Source organism: Panthera onca, chromosome C1 (genome assembly GCF_046562875.1).
Source record: "Panthera onca isolate mPanOnc1 chromosome C1, mPanOnc1 haplotype 2, whole genome shotgun sequence".
Classification (NCBI taxonomy): domain Eukaryota; kingdom Metazoa; phylum Chordata; class Mammalia; order Carnivora; family Felidae; genus Panthera; species Panthera onca.
The window spans coordinates 103083554-103109102 of NC_138346.1; the positions used below are offsets into that span (position 1 = coordinate 103083554).

The 25549-nt window shown below is 44.2% G+C and overlaps 1 protein-coding gene across 3 annotated transcripts in view; it reads left to right on the plus strand.

Moving 5' to 3' along the window:
• The window catches only part of CFAP221 (cilia and flagella associated protein 221), a 104315-nt gene extending 79994 nt beyond the window's left edge, over positions 1-24321 (plus strand). For all 3 annotated transcript variants that reach the window (XM_060625507.3, XM_060625506.3, XM_060625505.3), the window contains 5 exons: positions 8173-8331; positions 9895-9986; positions 15657-15749; positions 18843-18938; positions 24032-24321. In XM_060625507.3, the coding sequence (XP_060481490.3) occupies positions 8173-8331; positions 9895-9986; positions 15657-15749; positions 18843-18938; positions 24032-24140 (549 nt within the window). In that variant the 3' untranslated portion in view covers positions 24141-24321. The remainder of the gene's footprint in view (positions 1-8172; positions 8332-9894; positions 9987-15656; positions 15750-18842; positions 18939-24031) is intronic.
• The last annotated feature ends 1228 nt before the right edge of the window (positions 24322-25549 follow it).

A 25549-nucleotide genomic window follows, 5' to 3' on the forward strand; every position in this document is an offset into this window, starting at 1 on the left:
GAAATTGACAAGCTTACTCTAAAATTTATTTGGAATGCAAATATATCCAAAACAACTTTGAAAAACAAAGTTGAAGGATCTACATTACCTGACTTCAGTGGGTATTGTAAAGCTACACTGACCACAACAGTATGGTATCTGCATAAAAACAGACAAACAGATCAATGGAACAGAATTGAGAATCAAGAAATAAATGTGTTCGTACATACATGGCCAGTTAATTTTTGACAAAGCTCAAAGACAATTCATTGGAGAAAAGATAGTCTTTTCAAGAAATACTGCTAGGATATTTGGGTATCTATTTACCAAAAATAAAAATAAAAGAACTTTAATCTGTACCTCACACTGTTTACAAAAATTAGTGGAACATAGACCTAAATATAAAACCAAAAACTAGAAAAGTTCTAGAAAACACATAGAAGAACATTTGTGTGTACTTGGGTTAGACAAAGATTTCTTAGAACACCAAAACCACAATCCATGAATAGGGGGGAAATGGATTAATAAGACTTTGTCCAAAGTAAGAATTCCTGCATTTCTAAAGACACTGTTAAGAAAATGAAAAGATAAATCACAGATTTGGAGAAAACACTTTGAAATCACAATATCTGGTAAAAGACTTATATCCAGAATATAGAAAGAACTCTCAAAACTCAATACTAAGAAAACAACTCAATTTTATTTTTTATTTTTTGAGAGAGAGAGAGAGAGTGAGAGAGCACATGCATGCCATAGAGCAGGGTAGGGACAGAGGGAGAGAGAGAGAATCTTAAGCAGGCTCCCTGCCCAGCACAGAGCCTGATTCAGGGCTTGATTTCACGACCATGAGATCATGACCTGAGCTGAAATCAAAAGTCAGATGCTTAACTGACTGAGCCACCCACATGCCTCAACAACCAAATTTAAAATTTTTTTTTTAATGTTTATTTACTTTTGAGACAGAGACAGAGCATGAACGGGGGAGGGTCAGAGAGAGAGAGGGAGACACAGAATCTGAAACAGGCTCCAGGCTCTGAGCTGTCGGCACAGAGCCCGACGCGGGGCTCGAACTCACGAACCGTGAGATCATGACCTGAGCCAAAGTCGGATGCTTAACCGACTGAGCCACCCAGGCGCCCCTCAACAACCCAATTTTAAAATGGACGAAAGATCTCCACCAGAAATACACAGGTGACAAATATGTACATGAAAAGGTGCTCAAAATAATGCGTTATTAGCAAAATACAGATTAAAACCACAGTGAGATACCTCGTTAGAATATCTAAAATTAAAAAGACTGCTGGTGAGAATGTAAAATGGTACAACTACTTTGAACAACAGTGTGACAGTCTCTTACAGAGGTAAAAAGTTAGTAGTAAACATATACCTATCATATGATCCAGCTGTTCTGGTTCTAGGTATTTACCCAAGACAGATGGAAGCATGAGGCTTGAGTAAGAATACTCATAGCAGCTTTATATGTTCCCCAACCTGGAAAAGAGCGACCACCAATAGGTTAATGGATAAACAGACTGTAGTATTACTATCCAGTAGACTACTCCTCAGTAATAGAAAGCAATGAACCCTTTTTTCTTGTTACTGGTGGCGATGGTGGCGATCATTTGCCAAATGATCCTTTATTGCGATATTTTCCGTTGTTGTTATTGTTCACTAGCTGGGCATTCACCGCATCACTATTGATGTCATCTATGATGTGTCATGAGGGTGGCGGCCATCAGCATGGCAGCCCATGGACTGGGCAGTCCCCGGGATCTCTTTAATGGTTCCAGAGAGTTCTCTGGCTAAAGATCGGCGCCGCATCTGTTGGGCAATGTTGACGCTCTCATCAAAAGTGATATTTCCACAGTGCTTACTGTTTTTCTGCTTCTTTCTGTCTCTTGGTGGTTCCTTGAGGGCTTTGATAATCAGGGCAGAGGCAGGAAGGTGCCACTTCAATCTGGGGCTGTCTGTTCTGAATGGTCAGTTTCACCGTAATCCATAGACTGTTCTAGTTACCATTTGCCTTAGGAGAAGGACACAGGGGGCCAATCCTCAGGCCCAGGGCATGTGTAACACCAACTTCCCCACCAGTGCGCCTCAGGTATATGACTTTGATCTTGTTGGGGTCGAACTTGGGCCACATGGTGGAGGCGGCTGGTGTTAGATGAACCTGGATTTGGGACAATGGAAGACAGTTGTACCTTTGCCTCCTCTGAGCTGAAAGCCGAACTCCTTTTTTAAAAACTGAAGTATAGTTGAGATGCAATTTTATATTAGTTTCAGGTGTGTAACATAGTGATTCAACATTAATTTATGACTTAGCGCCCACCGCAAGAAGTATAGTCACTATCTGTCACTGTATAGTGTTATCACAGTATTATCGACTATATTCCCTATGCTGTACTTTGCACCCCCATAACTTATTTATTTAAAAAATTTTTTAATGTTTATTTATTTTTGAGAGACAGACAGACCATGAGCAGGGGAGGGGCAGAGAGAGAGAGAGGGAGACACAGAATCTGAAGCAGGCTCCAGGCTCCAAGCTGTCCTCACAGAGCCTGACACGGGGCTCGAACTCATAAGCCCTGAGATCATGACCTGAGCCTAAGTCGAAAGCTTAACTGACTGAGCCACCCAGGCGCCCCCTATTTATTTTATAACAGGAAATTTATGCCTCTGAATCCCCTCTATCTGTTTCACCCATCTCCCCACCCACCTCCCTCGGGCAACTACCAGTTTGCTTCCTGTATTTAGAGTCTGGTTTCTTGTTTGTTTTGTTTTCAGATTCCACATGTAAGTGAAATCATTCCATATTTGTCTTTCTCTGTCTGACTTACTTCATTTTTCATAATGCCTTCTAGGTCCATCCATATTGTTGCAAATGGCCATATTTCATTCTTTCTATGATTAATATTCCTTTGTATATATGTACCGTATCTTCTTTTTTTTTTAACGTTTTATTTATTTTTGAGACAGAGAGAGACAGAGCATGAACGGGGGAGGGGCAGAGAGAGAGGGAGACATAGAATCGGAAGCAGGCTCCAGGCTCCGAGCCATCGGCCCAGAGCCCGACGCGGTGCTCGAACTCACGGAGTGTGAGATCGTGACCTGAGCTGAAGTCGGACGCTTAACCAACTGAGCCACCCAGGCGCCCCTGTACCGTATCTTCTTTATCCATTCACCTATTGATGGACATGGGCTGCTCCCATATGGTGGCTGTTGTGAAAAATGCTGCAGTGAACACAGGGGTGCATATATCTTTTAAAATTAATGTATTCATTTTCTTTGGATAAATACCCAGAAGTAGAATTGCTGGGTCATATGGTATTTCTTTCTCTTTTTTCTTTTTCTTTCTTTCTTTTTTTTTTTTTTTTTTTTGAGTAACCTAGAAAAAGTGAGCTCTTGATACATGTAACAACATGGATGATTCTCAGAATAATTATGCCGAGTAAAAGAAATCAGACCAAAAAACAAATGCAGGCTGTATGATTCAATTTGTGTAAAAGTCTAGAACATCTAAAGTAATCTATAGAGACAGAAAGCAGATTACTGACTGTGTAGTGATGAGTTGGATGGATTGGTATGGCGGAGCAGGGAAGAAGGACAGAGAGCTTACAAAGGGACAAGAGAAAACTTTGGAGGGTGATCAAGAAAAATCTTGATCTTTTTTTTAATTTAATTTAAATTTTTTTAATTTAATTTTTTTAATGTTTTTGTTTTTGAGAGAGAGAGTCAGAGCATGAGCAGGAGAAGAGCAGAGAGAGAGGGAGACACAGAATCCGAAGCAGGCTCCAGGCTCTAAGCTGTCAGCACAGAGCCCGATGTGGGGCTCGAACTCGTGAATCACAAGATCATGACCTGAGCCGGAAGTCGGTCGCTTAACAGACTGAGTCACCCAAGCGCTCCTGAGATGTTTGTAATTTTTCTGGTGGTTTTGCAGATGTAACATACATCAAGACATCAAATTACATACTTTTAATATGTGTAGTTTATTGTGTGTCAGTTCTATATCAGTATAGCTATAAAAGAAGAAATTTGGAAACCCTAAGAAAAGAAACAAAAACCAAAGGGAAGAAATACCAGTTGGAAAGCATTATCGAGAAGTCCTGCTGCATTCAGCCTGCAGGAGGAAAGGTAAAGGGCTCTGGGAAAGAGGTGTAGAGGGAAGGGTGGGCCCCACACACTAACAGTGCAGTCGAAAGGATGGAAACATTCGAGGACCTGAGAAAGGTACATCATCCAGGCAAAAGAAAAAGCCATTATAAATTCTAGAGGGGAGGGGCGCCTGGGTGGCTCAGTGGGTTAAGCGTCCGACTTCGGCTCAGGTCATGATCTCCCGGTTTGTGAGTTCGAGCCCCGTGTCAGGCTCTGTGCTGACAGCTCAGAACCTGGAGCCTGCTTCAGATTCTGTGTCTCCCTCTCTCTCTGCCCCTCCTCCACTTGTGCTCTGTCTTTCTCTATCAAAAATAAATAAAATGTTAAAAAAAATTTTTTTTTAAAGAATTGATGGGGTGCCTGGGTGTCTCAGTCAGTTAAGCATCCGACTCTATGTTTCAGCTCAGGTCATGATCTCACCATTGGTAAGTTCGAATCCCATGTCAGGTTCTGTACTGACAGCGTGGGGCCTGCTTGGGATTCTCTATCTCCCTCTCTCTCTGCCCCTTCCCTGCTAGCTCTCTGCCTCCCTCTCAAAATAAGTAAATACACATTAAAAAAATAATAATAAGATAAACTTTAGGGGGGAAAAGAATCAACTAAAAATCGATATTTGTTCCAAATAGGAAACCGAACTAAAATTCGATGTCATTTTTAAGAGTTACTGGTAAATAAAAGAAAAAGTGGAATCCAGTTAGCCTTGCTACTGGGACTCTTTTTCTGTCAGTGACCTGATAGTGAACCTTCACACACACAAAAAAAGAACTATAATCTGAGCCTCCACTTGGCCTGGCAGAGAAACATATTTCCACAGTTAAGACAAAAGAAATGCTCTTTATTAGTTGCCAACTTTCAAAGACAACTAATGAACAAAGTATGGAGGTCTTGACTGTGGTTCCAGAAGGCAGATGTTAACCATCTCCATGACATAAAAGCAAGACTGTGGAAGAGGGCAGGAGGGTTACAAGAAAGCATAGGAATGGTAATGTTTTCATCGCATGTGAGGGGGGAGTTGAAATACGCAGCCAAAGATAATGAAACAACAAATAGGGGTATAAGTGCATCCTTCCAAGTCACAAAGATAACTCACAGCAGCACTAAAAATAACAATGTGATTTTCAAAATTGGAAGGAGCATTGGTGTACATGAGCAAAATCCCCATTCGCATAGGAATGAGTCAATGGCTACTGGCTGAGGTTGGTAATAGAGAGCTGGAAGAATAAGCATAATGTTTAGAGTAATGGCCATTGGAGGCACAAAACTCAGACATAATGGAAAGAAACAGCCTCTGGGATATGGGCCTGGGGACAGGAATGGTCTTCAGGAGCCCCATCGCTTTTCATCACAAACCCTTCCAGCCTGGACGAGTTGCTGCCACATGCGTGCATTAGTCTGAGGAAAATGAGAATTAAAATAATTATGGGATGACCACTCAGGCCGCTTACTCTGGTGGCAATGGCCACCCAGGGGAATCTGAAGTATGACAACTATTAAAGATAGTGATATTGCCGTTTCCAAAAGCATTTCCTTCATTAATCACCCTTGGCCCCAAGGCACATCCAGAGAGTCGGCCACACAACTTCACTGGCCCTCAATCAAGCAGGGTAGGAGAGGAGCCTGAAGGCCATGCAGCTAATTTCACCTCCCTGGTGTTGTGCACTGTTGCCTTCCTCACCACCTGACTAGGGTGCAGCCGGCCTGTCCGCCATCACGCGGTCTCCTAGTCTCACTGTGACCCAGCCCCACTGAGGTCTCCGTCACTCCTGCCCCAATTCCCCTTAGAGTCCCTTCCCAGGCACTTTCCCGACTGGCCTTCGGTCACCTCAGGGGTGACTCCTGGTGGTGGGAGTCAGCAGTTATCAGACTGTTACCCTCCAATCGCTCTCTTTACCCCTGAGGTGGGGCTGTGTTCCTTTGTCCCTTCTCCAGTCCTGCCGGTCTCCCCCGCTTCCTGGCTGGGGGTGGCCAAAGTCCTCCTTGCTCCTTGGGCATCTCTGTGGTGTAATATACAGACGACCTGGTTCGCCCAATGAGGACTGGGGGGCTCATTCTGTCTTCTGTCCTTGGGTTCTCCTTCTGAAATGCACTGAATGGAACACGAAATGTCCCCCACTTCCTCCACCACCCCCCTCCTTACTATCCTTCCTCCTCACCCACCTTTCTCTATGTTCTCAGACCTCCCCTGCTTTGTCCCGCCAGGGCCCCCACTTTCACCTTGTTCCCTTCCAACCCTCCGGCCCCTAACTGGGTAAGGGGTCTTCCCTTGGGCTCCACGGGAGCCCATTCTCTTCTGTCTCTGCCCCCACCCCATGCAGTGCTTTGAGGGACCTGAAAAGAACCTGCTGCTGTCAAAAAAATACATGTAGATGTGTACCCTAACTCTTCTTTCAACCGCAACTGCTCACTGAGGGGTTTGCTTGTTTCTACAAGGCTGTGGGTGTTGCGGATTCCACCAGGGGGCACCTTCCCTCTCCCTGCCCTGCACCTTCCTTTGTACCCTCCAGTTCAGGCAGGGGTCCTCTCTGCATCTCTCTCCCTGGCTCTAGCTGCAGGTCAGCGTCTGCACCAACAGCATATACTCTTGGCAGTGCTCATGGCTGGGCCACATTTGATTAGTACACCACCGAGGATGCCAGCTCTCCTACCCCTGACATCTGGGTGCTCTGGGGCTCCCCCCCTCCTCCCCACCTGGCTAGCTACATTTTCTTCTTTGTGGGAGACATTTGTTGCTTGGCAGTGAGACTGGGTTTCTGTAAGCCATGTGGAATTTTGTTGTTTTGTAAAAAAAAAAAAAAAAAAAAAAAATGTCCTTAAAAATCACACGAACAGAGGACAGCTGGGTGGCTCAGTCGGTCAACTGTCCGACTCCGGCTCAGGTCATGAGATCTCACAGTTTATGGGTTCAAGCCCCGCATCGGGCTCTGTGCGGACAGCTCAGAGCCTGGAACCTGCCTCGGATTCTGTGTCTCCCTCTCTCTCTGCCCCTCCCCTGCTTGTGCAGACACTCTCCCTCTCAAAAATAAATAAACATGAGGGGCTCCTGAGTGGCTCAGTCGGTTGGGCGTCCGACTTCGGCTCAGGTCATGATCTCACAGCTTGTGAGTTCGAGCCCCACGTCAGGCTCTGTGCTGACAGCTCAGAGCCTGGAGCCTGCCTCAGATTATGTGTCTCCCTCTCTCTCTCCACCCCTCCTCCGCTCCTCTGTCTCAAAAATAAATAAACATTAAAAAATTATAAAAAATAGACGTAATAAAGAAAAAATAAAAACCAGATGAGCATACAAAAAGAACCAAGTGTCAAGTTAGTGGTTCTTAAACATCTGAAATTAAACAACCGTGAGGGACAAAAGCTCCATTGTTGTGTGGGACAAGAGCAGGGTTTGTTGGACAAGCCCCAGAAGGGACATTAAAAGGCTCTCTATTTTCCTATTGTGATATAATTGCTCTGGGCCTCCATTAGTTCTGTTGGAAAATTAGGAAAAAACAGGATCTCCCTTAAAACCAGATACTGCTTCCAAATGGAGCCTTCCTGAATTAAAAACATTACCAAAACAATGTTAAATGTTGACATTTCCTGATCTATCAAATGTCATCCTCTTCTTTGTCTTGTCTTTAAAGTAGTCTTCAAGAAGCTATTTTTGTTTTCAAACCCAGAAGCTTATTTGCTTTTTAAAGCCAGTTTGCTTATCTAATAGAGTCCCCTAATTCATCAAATTTAGAAATAAATACAGAACTTTAAGCTGTCTTAAGCTATGATTTCAGTTGTACTTGTTTCCACGAGAACTTAGTAAATCTACATGGCATGTACTGAGGCTCTTAAACCAGAAAAGTGGCATTTATGAATGACTGTGGCTGCTACCAATTTGAAGACGTGTCTCTTCCGCTGCTTCTCTTTCCCAGACGAGCTGACGAGGACCCAGAGTGTTAGTGCTAGCAGGAGCCATGGACAACACTCGCTGTCGCCTGGCCTGTGCCTGTCTTAGAAACTGGTAAACAAAAGAGATTTTTTTCTCTCTTTCTCTCTGTCTCTCTCCTGCAGAATCCCAACCCAGGATTATTTCCTGTGATGCACCCTCTGACCTACGCAGAAACCTTGATAGATTACCATCTGTGCCCTCACCCCAAGTACAAGTTCATCAAGGAGTCCCACAGGGGGTCCAGCATTCCTCTCACCCAAAAGCAGTTTCTTCATCACACGGTAATGCCAACGGTGGGCTCACTGTCGCGGCTGGCCCTGGGCTGCAGGGAAGGGCAGGGGACAAGGATAGAGGGTCGCAGCTGGAGTCAAGAAGAAGGTTTGCAACCACAGCCCCGGTGCTGCTCTTGTCCCCTCCATGCCCACGTCTCAGGCAGCATGTGGCCGATTGTTTCAACGTTATCGCTCTCTTTTACCCGTGAAAGCTGTGACTACTATTCATTTTCTTCCTATTTCAACCATGTAGAAGATGGTCATGTGCCTGGTGTAACCTCACGACCTGACCTCCTCTTTCATCAAGTACAGAAACATCAGAATGGACAAGGTGGCAATGTGACCAGTGCACAGTACAGGAGAGGCTCCAGAGAACTCCTTCTCCCCTGAGATGACCAACCTGACCTGAATGTCCAGAGACATCTCTTAAAGGGGGCCCTCAGGCCCTTCAAAGTCAAGAAGTCCCTAACTCAAATCATTGTCTCTGCCCTGCTTCTGCCAGTCAGACCTCATACCGCCTCGCCTTCCTGGGCTGCCCACTTGCCTTTCTGTTCTCCATGCTCTTGTGCAGTGACCCATGTGGTCCTTGATCACTCCCTCTCCTTCCTGCCCCATATCTGCCCATCACCGGATCCCCCAGTGTGCCCCACACAACAGGCAAGTCTCCTTCTACTTCACCCCACGGACTGACTGTGCGGTCAGCCCTCCCTGGAAACCTTCCCTTGACACAAATTGGGTCTTGTTTTCCAGTTTAATAACCTTCAGTGGTCCCTGCTGCCCGAGGGCGCGGCTGGAGCTCATTGGCTCGGCCCCAATGAGCCCCGATCATTGGCTAGGCCCTTCCTGCCCAGCCTGCCTGTCCAGACTCACTTCCCACCAGGCCCCATCTAGACCTGCACTCAGCCAAGCTGTTGGTCCCCTGACAGTGCTCTCCTTTGCATCTCTGTGCATTTGCAGGCACTTTGCCCTGCCCGGAATGCCATTTGATGAACCCCCATCGCTTTGAATATTGCTTTATCATCACATTCACCAAACAGATTGAAAGGTCCGATCCGTCCTCCATCACCAGGAGAATTTTCTTGTGTGCCTGATGAATCAGGGGGGAGAAAAGGTCTCCTTCACCCCTACTTAAGTTCCATACAGCATTGTGTAGTGCCCTTTGCTAGAGAAATTGTCTTTTACCTCGGAACACTTCAGTCAAACTTCATGAAATTATACATTTTGGGGCTTGGGGCGCCTGGGTGACTCAGTCGGTTGAGCATCTGACTTCAGCTGAGGTCACGATCTCTTGGTTTGTGATTTCAAGCACCAAGCCCCATGTCAGGTTCCCTGCTGTCAGCACAGAGCCCACTTCGGATCCTCTGTCCCCCTCTCTCTCCACCCCTCCCCTGCTCGCACGCTGTCTCTCTCAAAAATAAACATTTAAAATAAATGCATAAATAAATACATTTTGGAACTTAACTTCTAAGGCTGCAAAAAAAGCCAGTTGAGTGAAACGGAAGTCCTTCCTAGACTTTAACCTCACCACACAGTTCCCTTACATGTCAGATCCTGTGCCGGCTCTCCCTACAGGACATTATTCCTGGAATAATGAACTGGCGTAAGTTCCAGCCCCTGGCCCTCTCATTCCTGCCGGAAACCTCGAAGATGGCGACTACACAGAGGTAAGCCACAACTCATCTGTGTGCCTCCCAGGGGCATGTTTGCCCCACGGATCACAGAGGTTAAGATCCTCAAAGTTAAATGCCAATAATGTATCAAATCCTACTTGAAGTGTGTGAGGGAAGTTTGCTAGTTAGAGAAATATGATGATGTGTATAACTGATTCACGTATTTTAATTATCATCATTGAGGTCTACTTGTTAAAAAAATGAACGTCCCAAGTGGTTGATTGGCCATATTTCTTTTTTTTTTCAATATATGAAATTTACTGTCAAATTGGTTTCCATACAACACCCAGTGCTCATCCCAAAAGGTGCCCTCCTCAATAACCATCACCCACCCTTCCCTCCCTCCCACCCCCCATCAACCCTCAGTTTGTTCTCAGTTTTTAAGAGTCTCTTATGCTTTGATTGGCCATATTTCAATAAACGTGGACAACCAATCCATATAATTCAGCTGAAATATTCATGGCCAGGTTTTAACATTTTTGAATTGCCAAGATGAGCCTTCAACACCCTCCCTATCCGATTCTAGAGCATGTACTCCTCTCTCTGCCGCAGCCTGGCATTCCCTGCGAGGTGCCACAGCTGCAGAAACAGAATGGGTAGATGAGAATATTGTTGGGCCAAAGAAAGAAGAAATCTAGAGTAGCCACGTTTTTTTGCTAGTTTGCTTACTTAACACCTCTTCAGAGCCCTAAGATCTCAAACGAGGAGTCCGGTGCCTTTTCTCTGGGACTCTGGCTGGTCAGTACCCCATTCCTGAGCCCCTGAATTTGCGTCTTTAGTCCACTGTTCTTACAAGCATAGTTAAATCGGTTATTGGTGAGTGAATGTGACTAGTATCCACAATGATGGCCATCGGCAGGCAGTCACCTTTCGTTCAAGTCCTTTGATCCAAAATGAGGCCCACCCCCCGGGGGAAACCTGAGCTTTGCCACTATCCAGGATCCACAGGTGAGCACTATGCCCCTTGACTCCCACCAGGGAGTCACTGGATGTGCAGTGACCCTGATAGACTCCCTGTCCACCGGCCTTCCCCAGGTATTTGAGGGGATCGGTGAAAGCCAGTTTGTGACTCTAGACCACTGAGTTTTACTTCTTCCTTCATTGCCAGAGGAAAGGCTGGTTCAGAATTAAGCAACATTCAGCCACACTTCCCCAGGCATTTCCACATGCTCTTTCTTTTGTATTATTTCATTAGCACTTCTCAGCTACTCTCCTCTGCCTGGAGATGAACAGGAAACAAGCAAAAAAAAAAAAAAACACCCAGCCTAGGATTTGCGACCTGGTTGGGGCTCAAAGATATTAGTTCCTTTTCTGTGGGTTCCTCCGTACTTCATCCATCCTGGAGCCACCTCAAAATAAACTCCACATCTTTGTTCTTCACCTCAGCGTGTTTTTAAAATCTGAAATTTCCAGAATTAGGAGAAGCGATGGCACTGTAGAGAGAATGAACGCCTTGGAGGAGCCCTTGGAGACCTGCCTTTGTAACTCATTAGCGGGTCACCTACTCTGTGTCCTTGGGCGAGTTACTTATTACTGAAGCCCTTTGAGCAATAATTTCCTCACCTGTGAACGGGGACAGCAGTGGTGTCCTACCCGGACTGTTGTGTGGATCAAAGTAAAACGATGATGTGAAGCGTCTAGCACAATCCTTGATAATAACTCTTCCCGGCCCTTCTACCCTCCCCCCTGCCCTCCCCCCAGCCACTAAATCTTGCAGTGGCTCTCCTGCCACCAGATGGCGATGGTCTGCCACCACCTTGACACACATTTGGTGTAGGGTAGGGACGCTTCACCCAGGTAACCAGTCAACCAGGCATAGCTGGCTGTGGAGTACCATCAGGAGACCGAATAAGCAAAATGACCCATGGATAGATCGTAAGAAGTGTCCACCAGCTTTCGGCACGCAGAAGTCTCAAGAATTAAGGGGGAAAAAAAAATCCTATTTTTTTTTTCTTCCAAACCCATGTCCTTGGAAAAATTTCCAGACGCTGTTCTTTCAAAAAGCAGTCAGAGTGCAGTTACCTTGGGCTTGAATTAACCATGAATTAAACATGAACTCTACATGAATTAAAGAAAACTCTCCAACTATGAGTTGTTGGTTTCAACTTCTGTGCCTGGGTGCTCTGTGGGGCCAGTTTGTTTCAAAATAAACCGTAATTGTGTAACAGATTATAAAATCAAGAGGGGATTCTACGTTTCCTTATCATGGATTTCCATGATGTCAGATTCTAGACCATGTTTTTATTTATTTTTAAAAAAAAATTTTTTTTTTAACGTTTATTTATTTTTGAGACAGAGAGAGACAGAGCATGAATGGGGGAGGGGCAGAGAGAGAGGGAGACACAGAATCGGAAGCAGGCTCCAGGCTCTGAGCCATCAGCCCAGAGCCCGACGCGGGGCTCAGAACTCACGGACCGCAAGATCGTGACCTGAGCTGAAGTCGGACGCTCAACCGACTGAGCCACCCAGGCGCCCCCCGTGTTTTTATTTTTAAAGGCAGTTACAAAATAATAATGGTATTCTTTTTTAAGTTTCTACAAATCCATTAATGATACTTCAACTTTGTAGTCATTTTGCTTCGATAAATGACCTATTACTTATGAGATGTTTCTTTTGCCCCTGAGAATTATCTGTTTGTTGTCAGACCATGCGATATGGTTATTTACTGTTTATTTATTTCAAGTCATTTTTGTATTCATACTAATCAAAACAAGCTTGCTTGGCTTCTCTGCTCTTTAATAAATTCAGTGCGAATTTGTTGAGTCTCTAGGACTTCCATACACATCTCGAGAGTCAGCAGCAACAGAAGAAATTACCTAATTCAGTAGCACCCCAACTTTTGGATTTTTTAAAAATTCTTTTTAATGTTTATTTATTTTTGAGAAAGAGAGACAAAGCATGAGCGGGGAGGGGCAGAGAGAGAGACACACACACACAGAATCCGAAGCAGGCTCCAGGCTCTGAGCTGTCCACACAGAGTCCCGCATAGGGTTCAGACTCATGAACCGTGAGATCATGACCTGAGCCGAAGTTGGTTGCTTAACCAAGTGAGCCACCCAGGAGCCCCCAACTTTCGGACTTTATAGACGAGTGAAACGTCCAGAAGAATTCTGAGAACCGTTTTTAGAGCCGTCCGAGTTTTGCTTTGCCAAGAAAGGCATTAAAACCAAGCAAAGCGGGCGCCTGGGTGGCTCAGTCAGTTAAGTGTCCGACTTCAGCCCGGGTCACGATCTCGCGGTCCGTGAGTTCGAGCCCCACGTCGGGCTCTGGGCTGATGGCTCAGAGCCTGGAGCCTGCTTCCGATTCTGTGTCTCCCTCTCTCTCTGCCCCTCCCCCGTTCATGCTCTGTCTCTCTCTGTCTCAAAAATAAAAAACGTTAAAAAAAAAAAATTAAAAAAAAAAAAAAAACAAGCAAAGCAAAACAAAGAGCCCAACCACCATCTACTGTCTCCACCATTTCAATTCCAGAAGAACATATTAATACACACAAAAAAGTTAAAGAAACACAGTCTCAGAATTTAAAAATCAGGTACGTTTGGTCTTATGAGAAATGCTTGCCTGGCTGTGTTCCCAGACCGGCTCGCACTCTGGAGAGAGGCATCTGGGCTCTCCACTTCTCAGCACCTCTTCCCGTCTGGAATCCCCTGCGACACTGGCGGTCAGTGGGCTTGTCAGTTAGGACCTTTGTCATGAAGTCAGTAGATAGGACTAATCCCTGGTGGTAGCACCCAGGTTCCCTTTAGTAAGAAATGGTGTTAAAACCCAACACCTGGGGGCTGGGGGTTCACATTGCTACTCGGAGGGTTTGTTCCTTGGCCTTCTCAGCAGACTCGCCAGGGAGTGTAGGTGGGGAAATACACACATGCACACACACACGTACACACATTTTAGAAATTATGGATTCGCAGCAATGCTTGTAACTCCAGTCCTACCCATAAAGTTATTGCCTGCTGTCCCCCATTCTGTATTTGTATGTCCCTTCTGCTGTGAGAACCTTGGCTCCCAACATATTTACTCATTACTCTGTTCCCTAGTACGTCCAAAATAGTTTCAGAATTGCTTCACCGATAACCATTTCAATAAACAAGCATCATAAATAGAGTTCAGGTTTATCTTCAGTTTCCCCTATACCCACATCCCACCAAAACTGTGACCGGACAGTCAACTACTACATTTCTAAGTTTCTTAGATTAGTTCTTTCTTTTCCTTTTTCCCCTTCCTTCCTTCCTTCCTTTCCTTCTTCTTTTTTCTTTCTTTTTTCCTTCCCTCTTCCTCTTTCTTTCTCTCTTTCTTTCCCTCCACTGTGATTGTGGAATTCATGTGAAATATTATTTGCTTCAGTTTGCTTTCACTTTGGGGTTTTCCCACTTCCCTCTGTGATAGATTTAATCTAATTTTTTTTTTAATATGTAGAATAATGACATGCTTTCCAAATTCAAAACTACACAAAAAGGCACACTTAGAGAAGTATCCATGCTGGCCACCTCCCTCCCATCCTTGTCAGTAACCAGCTCTGTCTTCTGACTCATTCTTGCAGTTTTTTCTAATATATTCTAATGCTAAGCAGAATATATATTTTTTTCTCATTTCCCCTTCTGCCTTACACAAAAAGTGCCACACTAGATATGCTCTACTGCACGTTGCTTTTTTTGCTTATAAAAAATATCTCCTGAAAATTGCTGCATATTAGTTTATAGATCTCTTCCTCACTCTTTTATACAGCTGCAAAGCTATATGCCCTAGTTTGATTCATTCTCTATACTTGGCAAGCAGGTGCATTTTTGCACAGGAAAAAAAAAAAAAACGAAGAGAAAAAAGCTTATTTCAAAGACATAGGTGCACATGCCAAGGAGGCTTCAGTTAATCCCCTGTTTTTCCGTGCCTGCCTCCTGTCTCACCATCAGCCCACAACCTCTCTAGGGTTTGTAGGAGGCCGGTTTCCTTCCTGCGTTTTCTACGCTCTGTCACTGTGTACTTTTTCATGAGACAACACTCTTCCCAGCCTCCAGAAACTTACTCCAGAAAACTGTTGAAAACGTTTACCCCACGTATGTTTTTTCTCTTCCTCTTTGTTGTGCGTTCAATTTTTAAAGGTTTTTAAGTAATTGAGACCAAAGGAAAGAAAAAAAGCAAATGCCTCTACCATCTTGAAACAGAATTCTGTTGCCAACCTCTAAAATAACAATATTTTTTCTCCCTTTTTTAAATATTTTAATGTGCTCGATACCCGGGAATTTTTATATAAAGCTCTAAGTATATAATACCAAGCAATATATAAGGGGGTTGGCGGAAGGTCTGAAATTGAATAGAACAATAAAGGGAGACTGTAAAGATGGGGGGAAATATTAGGAATTGAAAAGTGAGCTATCTAAATTTCACCCCAGGCCCCCCAGGAAATGGCATTATTTTAGACACTACCAGCTTGAAAGTTCTGTTTCTAAACTCTGGGAAATGGCTTGTTGGGCCGCATTCTCACGGATTTTACTTACCTGTTGCACCTGCTGCCTTTGTCTGTAGGGAAACATGGGGGGTGTTCAGGAGCAAAGGACAGAAGGGTAAAGTCCTCCCCTGTGGCAAAGTAAAAGTGTTTTAGAAAGTTATGTCGGCATTCCAAGACTGTGAATGCGAGCATTTATCCCAGCTGCCTGTGTGATTCCTCCACAGATGTGATCCCTTCAATTCCGTTATGCTTCCTATAAATGCCCCCGGCATTCTTGAGGCCCTACCAGAAGAAGACAGATTGGAAACAGCAGAACGGTACTTTTTTTGCCTTTGGCTTCTCATGTGGTCTGTGTCACAAAAATACGCCAGGTGCCGTGAGAGATTTCAGAAGAGCACACGGTGTCCGAGCTTGCAACCCAGAGGAGTTCAGACCTCCCTAGGGGATAACATGCTGAATTCATGGTCGGGAATGGACAGTCTTTGCGGCCTCACATTTGCTGATCTTTAGGTGCCCCTGGAGCTCAAAGGAGCCAGAGAGTAGAGGTGGTGCTAAGTGGGCTTGGAAGGCTTCAGTGGTCATGTGAACTTGGGTTAGTACTTGAAAAAGGGTAGGATTTGGAGAGGCATAAAAAACAATAGGCTCCTCTAAAATAAAGAAAAGGGGGTGCCTGGGTGGCTCAGTTGGTTAAGCATCCAACTCCTGAGTTCCACCCAGGTCATGATCCCAGGGTTGTGGGATCGAGCTGAGCCCTGCATCAGCCTCCACGCTGAGCGTGAAGCCTGTTTAAGATTCTCTCTCTGTCTTTCTCTCTACCCCTCCTCCCCCACCTCACACTCTCACTCTAAAGTTAAAAAAAAAAAAAAATTTAATTAAAAAAATACAACTATAGGCCCCAAACCAAGGCGCTTAAGTTTGATTTTACTGGTGAGCGTCCAACAGCCAGTAGAAATACATCCTTGAATTTTCTGTCATCGTGCCCATGTCAACATTCTTACATGTAAATAATCCATTAGTGAAATCCTAAATATCTGAGGCGCGCATCTAGTTCTCAGACCTGCCCACACGCAGTGACATTTGGCAGTACCTGAGCATTTGAAACTGAACCCAGGTCTGAATGGGAAGGTTGAAGTCTTGTCTATTCAAACCACTGCCTGCGGGCATCGGTGAGGACGCTGCAGCCAGGGCGGGATGGCACGCATCTGCCCGAGGTTCAGAGGCCACGGGGAGATGCCCAGCAGGCCAAAACTTAGCTGTCCCTCCACCCAGCACTGATGCGGGGACTGTCGTGACCCAGTGTCCGCATCTGTGAAATGAGAATAAGAGTATCTATTTCACGCAAGTTGTCAAAATTATAGGCGATAATGCCGATGCCGATGACGGGGGTGGTAATTATAACAAACATTTAAAGCACTACTTGTGTATCGGGCACAGCACTTTGCACGCAGTCTCATCTACCCCCCATGATGAGGTCTCGCCGTCATCCCCATCTTAGAGACAGGAAACTGCTCACAAGAAGATGATGTTTGCAGAGCACCCGCCTGTGGCTGCTTAGGAATCGTGAGTTTTCAATCATATGGGACTGGAACAGCTTTTGTGGCTTTCGAGGGTACTTTCCACAACAGAAACTTGCTATGACACTTCTGTCTACTACTGCTGAATGACGTTTCTGTTGTTTTTTTTTTTTTTAACTTGTTTTATTTTTTATTTTTCTAAATTTACATCCAAATTAGTTAGCATATAGTGCAACAATGATTTCAGGAGTAGATTCCTTAGTGCCCCTTACCCATTTAGCCCATCCCCCCCCCCACAACCCTCCCTGTAACCTTTCTGTTTTGTCCCCCTCCCTGTTTTTATGTTATTTTTGTTTCCCTTCCCTTGTGTTCATCTGTTCTGTGTTTTAAAGTCCTCATATGAGTGAAGTCAGATGATATTTGTCTTTCTCTAACTAATTTCACTTAGCATAATACCCTCCAATTCCATCCATGTAGTTGCAAATGGCAAGATTTCATTCTTTTTGATTGCTGAGTAATACTCCATTGTATATATATACCACATCTTCTCTATCCATTCATCCATCGATGGACAGTTGGGCTCTTTCCATACTTTGGCTACTGTTGATAGTGCTGCTATAAACATGGGGGTGCATGTGTCCCTTCGAAACAGCACAGCTGTATCCCGTGGATAAATGCCTAATAGTGCAATTGCTGGGTCATAGGGTAGTTCTCTGTTTAGCTTTTTGAAGAACCTCCATACTGTTTTCCAGAATGGCTGCACCAGCTTGCCTTCCCATATATTATTTCATTTAAAAAATTTTTAATGTTTAGTTATTTTTGAGAGAGAGAGAGAGAGAAGCAGAGCACGAGCTCGGGAGGTGCAGAGAGACAGGGAGACACAGAATCCGAAGCAGGCTCCAGGCTCTGAGCTGTCATCACAGAGCTTGACATGGGGCTTGAACTTACGAACTGGGACACCATGACCTGAGCCAAAATTGGATACCCAACCAACTGAGCCACCCAGGCATCCCTATATTATTTCATTTTTAAAGCAATTGTGGATTTTTTAGTTATCTTCTCACTGGTTTCTACTTGAATTCCATGGTGGCCAGAGAACATATTGTGACTAATATCAGAAGATTGAAATCATTCAGGCTTTCATTTTGGTGTAAGATATGGTCAAGACTGGTACACATTTTCAAACGTGCACTTGAAAAGAATATGAATTCTGTAACCTCACTTTAAAAATTCCCTTTTGGGGCGCCTGGGTGGCTCGGTCGGTTAAGCGTCCGACTTCGGCTCAGGTCATGATCTCGCGGTCCGTGGGTTCGAGCCCCACATCGGGCTCTGTGCTGACAGCTCGGAGCCTGGAGCCTGTTTCAGATTCTGTGTCTCCCTCTCTCTCTGCCCCTCCCCTGTTCATGCTCTGTCTCTGTCTCAAAAATAAATAAACGTTAAAAAAATTAAAAAAATAAATAAAAAAAATAAAAATTCCCTTTTATTCTCTGCTTATAAATAATGATTCCTACCATTGTTTTTGAGTGGAAAGCAATTTATCAGCTATATGCTACTCTTTTTTTTTTAACTTTATTTATTTTGAGAAAGAGAGAGAGTACACAGGCAAGCAGGGGAGGGGCAGAGAGAGAGGGAGAGAGAATCTCAGGCAAGCTCCACGGCTCAGTTTCATGACCGTTAAGATCATGGCCAGAGCTGAAAGCAAGAGTCGGACGCTCAACTGATTGAGCCAGCCGGGCGCCCCAGCCTTATGCTTCTCTTAACATACACTCAACAAAAGTGGGTAGAACTAACCTTGAAAGCCACAAGAATTACGTAACTCTTAAACGATCAGAATATTTCTCTATTTTATTTTGGGAAGGAAAATCCATGCCAGCTAAGCGTCTTCTCCCTTTTCAGTGAGCTCTGCGAACAGAATGTAGAAGTTATACTGACTCCAGAAATAATTGAAGCAGAATTCCCTATCTTGGACCACAAGGACACCAAAAAGGAGAAGTAAGTAGATGATTTATGCTTAGGAAGGGGCAGCCTTCCGATCGAATGTGTCCTATATGAAGTGCATGATTGTCACGTTGTCCGAATCGAAATACCTCAGGCTTAAAAAAGAGAGATTTGCACATATCTTAGTTTATGCACAATTACGTGCCCTCAAATGTGGTTGGTAAGTGAACATTTAAGAACTGAATCCAATTTTTCCATTTGCTTATCATCTCATTTCACAGGTGTGTTTGGGGGCGGGGGGCACCTGTAGCCACGTCTCAGCCCCACCATGTGTTACACGTGAGATCTCCAGCCATGTCACTTAACCTCAGTAACTGAGCTTCGGGTTCCTAGTTTATACCGTGCGGAACATAGTGTCCCTCACAGACGGCGTGAGGATTAAGTGAGACACCAACGAGAGGACGTCTCGCCAGTTGCTTGATGGGAGCTAATACGCTCAGCAAACGTTAATGTTTCCCTTCGCCTCTCCATCAGGGGCCAAAGAGCTAAGCAAACATCGTCATCCCTCAAAACATTAGTTTCGGTGAACAGTTTTGTAATGGAAATAACCTGATATAGTTCATATGGTTTATAAGTTTGAAATTCCAAGTATGCTTTTAAAATGTTTTTCTTTTGGGGCGCCTGGGTGACTCAGTCGGTTGGGCATCCGACTTCAGCTCAGGTCATGCTCTCACCATGCGCAAGTTCAAGCCCGGAGTTAGGCTTTGTGCTGACGGCTCAGAGCCTGAAGCCTGCTTCAGATTCGGTGTCTCCCTCTCTCTCTGCCCCTCCCCCGCTCTCTCTCGCTCTCTTTCTCTGTCAAAAATAAATAAACATAAAAATATTGTTTAAAATGTCTTTTTTCTTTTAAAAAATGCCTTTTTGGGGTGCATGGATGGCTCAGTCAGTTAGACATCTGACTCTTGATTTCGGCTCCAGTCACAATCTCACAGTTTGTGGGTTCGAGCCCCATATCAGGCTCTGTGCTGACAGCGCAGAGCCTGCCTGGGATTCTTTCTCCCTCTCTCTCTGCCTCTCCCCTGCTCTCTCAAATGTGGTTTCTCTCTCTCTCTCTCTCAATAAATAAATAAACGTTAAAAAATAAAAATAGGGGCGCCTGGGTGGCTCAGTTAAGCGTCTGACTTCGGCTCAGGTCATGAACTCGCTTCCGTGAGTTCAAGCCCCGCGTTGGGCTCTGTGCTGACAGCTCAGAGCCTGGAACCTGCTTCAGAATCTGCGTCTCCCTCTCTCTCTGCTCCTCTGCTTCTCGTGCTCTGTCTCTCTCTCAAAAATAAAGACAGATTTAAAAAAAGAATAATAAAGATAAAAATAAATAATTTAAAAATGCCTTTTTATTATTAAAAAATCGGAAAATACAAAAAATAAAAACAATAATACCACCAGAGACAGTAACTTGTACATTCTGATGTACGGTCTTCCAAATATTTACTTATTTAATATCTATATTATTCATTATATATGTTAATATATATTAACATAATTATATTGATTATATACTTATGTTTTAATAACATTTAACATATTATTCATAATGTTTCATCTTCTGCACTTTTATTTATCAATTTACCATAAACATATATTTATAAATATAGGTAGACATTGTATTCCACCATAAGTTATTTAACTGTCTTCTGAGTTGTCAGTGTTCTGCTGTTAGCGATTGTGCTGTAGTAAATTTCCATGCTTACTCCATACTGCATATTGAGAATCACTGTATATAGTCTAATTGTCATTCAGAGTTCCATCAGCAGAGGTCAGGACTGCCCACATTCAAATGCCCTGAATAACATGGAAAACTATCATTTTTCTTTTCTTCTTTAGCAATAGGATAGATTTAAAAAAGCCCTTCTCATTGTCTTCATTTTAACTTCTGTGTGTACAAGTGATGTTACATAGTTTCCCAGGCTATTATCACCTTATTTTTCTTCTTTAACGAGGGGCTCGCTTTGCCTTTTTTGCCAGAAGCATTTATCTGTTTGTCGTTTATTTCTGTGTCTCTTGTACATTAAGGATAATTGCCCTTTCTTAGATACTTATAAGTTTCTCAGTGTGTCTTGGAACTTTGTTTGGAATGTTTTGGGAGGCCTTGCCTTTTTTTAAAGGAACTAACCCCCTCCCCGCCCCCCACATGTCTTAGTATGGGGTTCCTTTGGCCTGTTTGTGATGGTTTCAGAGGCCTACAGAAACCAACACTCCTCAGAAAATTTTTTAGCAGTTTCTAGGAAAAGGAAATTTAAGGTAGAAAAATGTTAAATAGAATTTCAGTGAGCCTGCTTTGGTCAATTACCAATGAAATATCATCTTACACAACACAACATGTCAAACCTCATGTACCTCAACAAACAGATGCTCTTTGCACTGCATTTGTTTCAGGTTTCAAACAATTGACTGAGGGTTTTAAATAAAACCCTTTTTTTTTCTATTTTATTATTTTTTTAAGAGACTCTTTTTTTTTTTAGTATTTATTTATTTTTGAGAGAGAGAAAGACAGAGTGAGAGTGGGGGAGAGGGAGACACAGAATCCAAAGCAGGCTCCAGGCTCTGAGCTGTCAGCACAGCACCCGATGCGGGGCTTGAACTTAGAGACCGCGAGATCATGATCTGAGCGGAAGTCAGACATTCAGCCCACTGAGCCACCCAGGCGCCCCTTTTTTTCTATTTTAAAACTTGCCCCTGGACAAATAATGACTTGCCACACGAATGGAGTAATATGTAATACCTCTCTGCTCATGTGCTCTTAAATGTGGTTTTTCACCCTTTATACTACAGAGCAAATGTTGAATGCCACCTGATTATCAAATTATTATTAAATGTAACAGAAGTTATTACTTTATATATTCACCCAGTGGTATTTTTTTTACATATTTCAGCTGCTTTACCACAAAAATAAACTAAGAGTGACCTCTAAACATTTCTGCACATCACATTAGCTTCTAATTTTTTTCAAAAAACACAGATGTAGGGGTGAGAGACGTTTTCTCTCTCTCTCAAAAATAAATGAATAAACTTCAAAAAAGACCTTAAAAAATACAAGAACATTCGACCCACTTTCAATAGACATATCATGGCATTTTCTTTTTTTCTTTTTTCTTTTTTTTTTTTTAATTTTTTTTTTTTAATGTTTATTTATTTTTGGGACAGAGAGAGACAGAGCATGAATGGGGGAGGGGCAGAAAGAGAGGGAGACACAGAATCGGAAGCAGGCTCCAGGCTCTGAGCCATCAGCCCAGAGCCCGAAGCGGGGCTCGAACTCACAGACCGCGAGATCATGACCTGAGCTGAAGTCGGACGCTTAACCGACTGAGCCACCCAGGCGCCCCTATCATGGCATTTTCAATTCACCTATTTTTCTGTTTACATTATTGTATGTACATGTTTTCACATGGCAAAATTATCAACATGATCATCATTTTATTGGCTGAAGACTATTCCAACAGGTTGATAGCCCATAGACGGTTTTAGAAAGTTCATTGATTCACAGGTTCTCTTCAGCTCGTATCAAGCATTATCCTGTGCTCTTTTGTCTTCTCTGTCCCTGCTTGTTCCTTTTCCTCACCTCTTCAACCTCAGGCAGAAGCTGCCAGCGTCCTCGCTGTCACACACACACACACACACACAACCAGGAGGTAGACAGAATGAAAAGAACACATCCGTGGTGTATAATTTCCCATAAGGACTGCTATCTGTTTGGTCTCTGGAAAATTCTGTTTTCAGGGATGCAAAGAATCATGTGTTCTCCCTCAACAGCTGTAATTACCCTGAGAGGTTCTTTGCTGCCCTCGTGGTGATCTCAGCCTGCTCAGGACCCCCCTAAGGGGAATCGTGCAAAATGTCCAAGAAACTGTGAGGGTGACTTCAGTTGCTGACACATCATTTGACACTTCTGAGATTTTCATAATATCATTCGACCATTAGTATCTTTACTAATAAAGATAGGGAGACAGACCTATATATTTAAATGTTTTAATTTTTTTATTAGAGAGAGAGCATGAGCAGGGGAGAGGGACAGAGGGAGCAAGAGAGAGAGAGACAGAGAGAGAGACAGAGAGAGAGAATCTCAAGCAGGCTCCACGCTCAGCACGGAACCCAATGTGGGGCTTGATCCCACGACCCTGGGATCATGACCTGAGCCGAATCAAGAGTTGGACACCCAACCAACTGAGCCACCCAGGCACCGCCCCTGAGATTGATTCCATTAAATGATACCAATTAATATTTTTATGACATGCATCAGGGAACATTTTAATTCCTCATTTTCAGATATTTCTGCTTTCTCAAAACTGCCAGGCATTTGTCAGAACTTTACATTTCACCCTGCTTAGAAAACGTTCCAGAAACACTTGAGTTTATATTGTATTCTCCTAACTAGGCACATCATCTAGCTGAGCTCACCATCCTCAGACATCTGTCCTTTCAACCAAATGCACTTGGGTCATTCCTTGCCAGACATTTGGAAACTTCTACCCACCAACCCCCTTGCCACGCCCAGCCAAAGTCTGGGCTCCACACCAGCCATCACTTGATCCAGATGCAGAACCCTCCCTCTTGATTCCCCCGCTTCTGGAGCCGTCATCAGAGTCGGAGATATTATGTGTCTGCTTCATTCACAAACGTGAGGAAGCGTCTAACGCTGCCTGAACATTCAGAAGACATCATACTAAGATGTCTAGGAGTAATTTCTCATTTCACCTCGACAATATTGGGAGGTGGGAATTCCCACTGTCTGTATGTCTGGAAACGGAGCCTGAATTAGGGAACTTGGCCATGCTAAGAAACGCATGTAGCTAAGATCGGAAGCCAGGTTTGCATCACTTATCGGCCAAGTGTTTTCACTGGTAACTAAATTATCGCTAAATATAGTTTTTTATATATACATGTAGTTATACATACACGTTTATGTACATTGAGATGTGTGTGTACATATATACATATATGCTATCAATCGTGTATAAAAACATGTAAAACAAGTCGTCCAGCCTTCACCACGCTATCCCCGAGCCAGCAGAAGGGCGTGGGGGGATGGGAGGTGGTGACTGGAGCTGTTACCAAATGCCCTGATGTGTCCTTGTTGGGTGTTTGATATGCAGAGAGGCCAAAGAACAAGCACAGCCAGAGGAGAAGGCAGGAGAAAAGGTGCTGGAGGAGATGAAGCTTCTGCAGAACAAAGCTCTCAACTCGTACCTGATTCTAGGATAAAACCTCCAGGAGGTCAGTTCCTTCCGTCGGCTTTCCGCCCGTCACCGTGGTCCTCTGTGTCCACTTGCATCCCAGCCATCTTTGGAATTAAACTTCCTAGAGGATAAAATCGGAATGTGGACGGTGTATATATTTTTAAGTAATGATCTTTCCTTTCAAAAATAAAATGTCACTGGTGGGATGGCGGTGTCGGAAGCTTCTCGGTGCGAGATTTCGTGCTGGCACAGACTTCCTGAGTAAGTCGTGGGCCACCATGCCGAGACCAAGAGCCGGGGCTATCCGGTGTTCCTGAGAGCGTTTTTGGAGGTGTGGTGCCTGGGGCCGGAGGTAGGAGGGTTCAGAGCAGAGCTGCTTGCTCACCTCCGCGGCCCCTGAGTGTCACAGCCTTGGTGAGGACCCTCGCTCCCCAAGCATCTGTGGGACGGCACACACTAGCGAGCAGGGGCTGGAAAACGGAGGGGACACAGTGAGCCACCCAAGCGTGCAGACTGGTTTGGAAGCAACTGGAAACTATCCCTCTGGAAACGCTAAGAAACACCTGAGGCAAAAGGTCACTGCCAAGGGGTCGGGAGGCTCTGTGAAGGCATCAGCGAAAACCTTTTGATTGTGTGGGTCTTTGGTTTTGCTTGTGTTTGTTAACATGACGCCATTCATTTGCAGAAGCTGGTAAGACTGATGACATTTGGGTTATAACAACCCATCATTATCCAAGTATATTTGGATGTATTCCCTACATTCCTCTTTCTGTGCGAAGCTGTTATCAGACTCTATGTACCATTTTAAAAGAGCTCTTCATTAGCTCATTGATTCTGACATTTTTTCTGGGATTTGTCTTTCCATCATGAAACCAAAACTCTTTAGGGGCAGGACCTACAGTGTGTTTGAGGCAATTCGCATACGTTAGACAATTAAATGTTGTTAATGACCGTTTCCTTGCTGTCAGTATAATAGGTACACAAGTGAGCTTGGGTCTGTGAAGTCATTTCTTTAGTGTTCTTAAAAAATATATATTTTTTAGGGGCGCCTGGGTGGCGCAGTCGGTTAAGCGTCTGACTTCAGCCAGGTCACGATCTCGCGGTCCGTGAGTTCGAGCCCCGCGTCAGGCTCTGGGCTGATGGCTCGGAGCCTGGAGCCTGTTTCCGATTCTGTGTCTCCCTCTCTCTCTGCCCCTCCCCCGTTCATGCTCTGTCTCTCTCTGTCCCAAAAATAAATAAAAAACGTTGAAAAAAAAATTTTTTTTTAAAAAAAATATATATTTTTTAAATGTTTATTTTTGAGAGAGAGAGAGACAGAGCACAAATGGGGGAGGGACAGAGAGAGAGGGAGACACAATCTGAAGCAGGCTCCAGGCTCCAAGCTGTCAGCAGAGAGCCTGACGCGGGGCTCGAACCCACCAGCCGTGAGGTCAT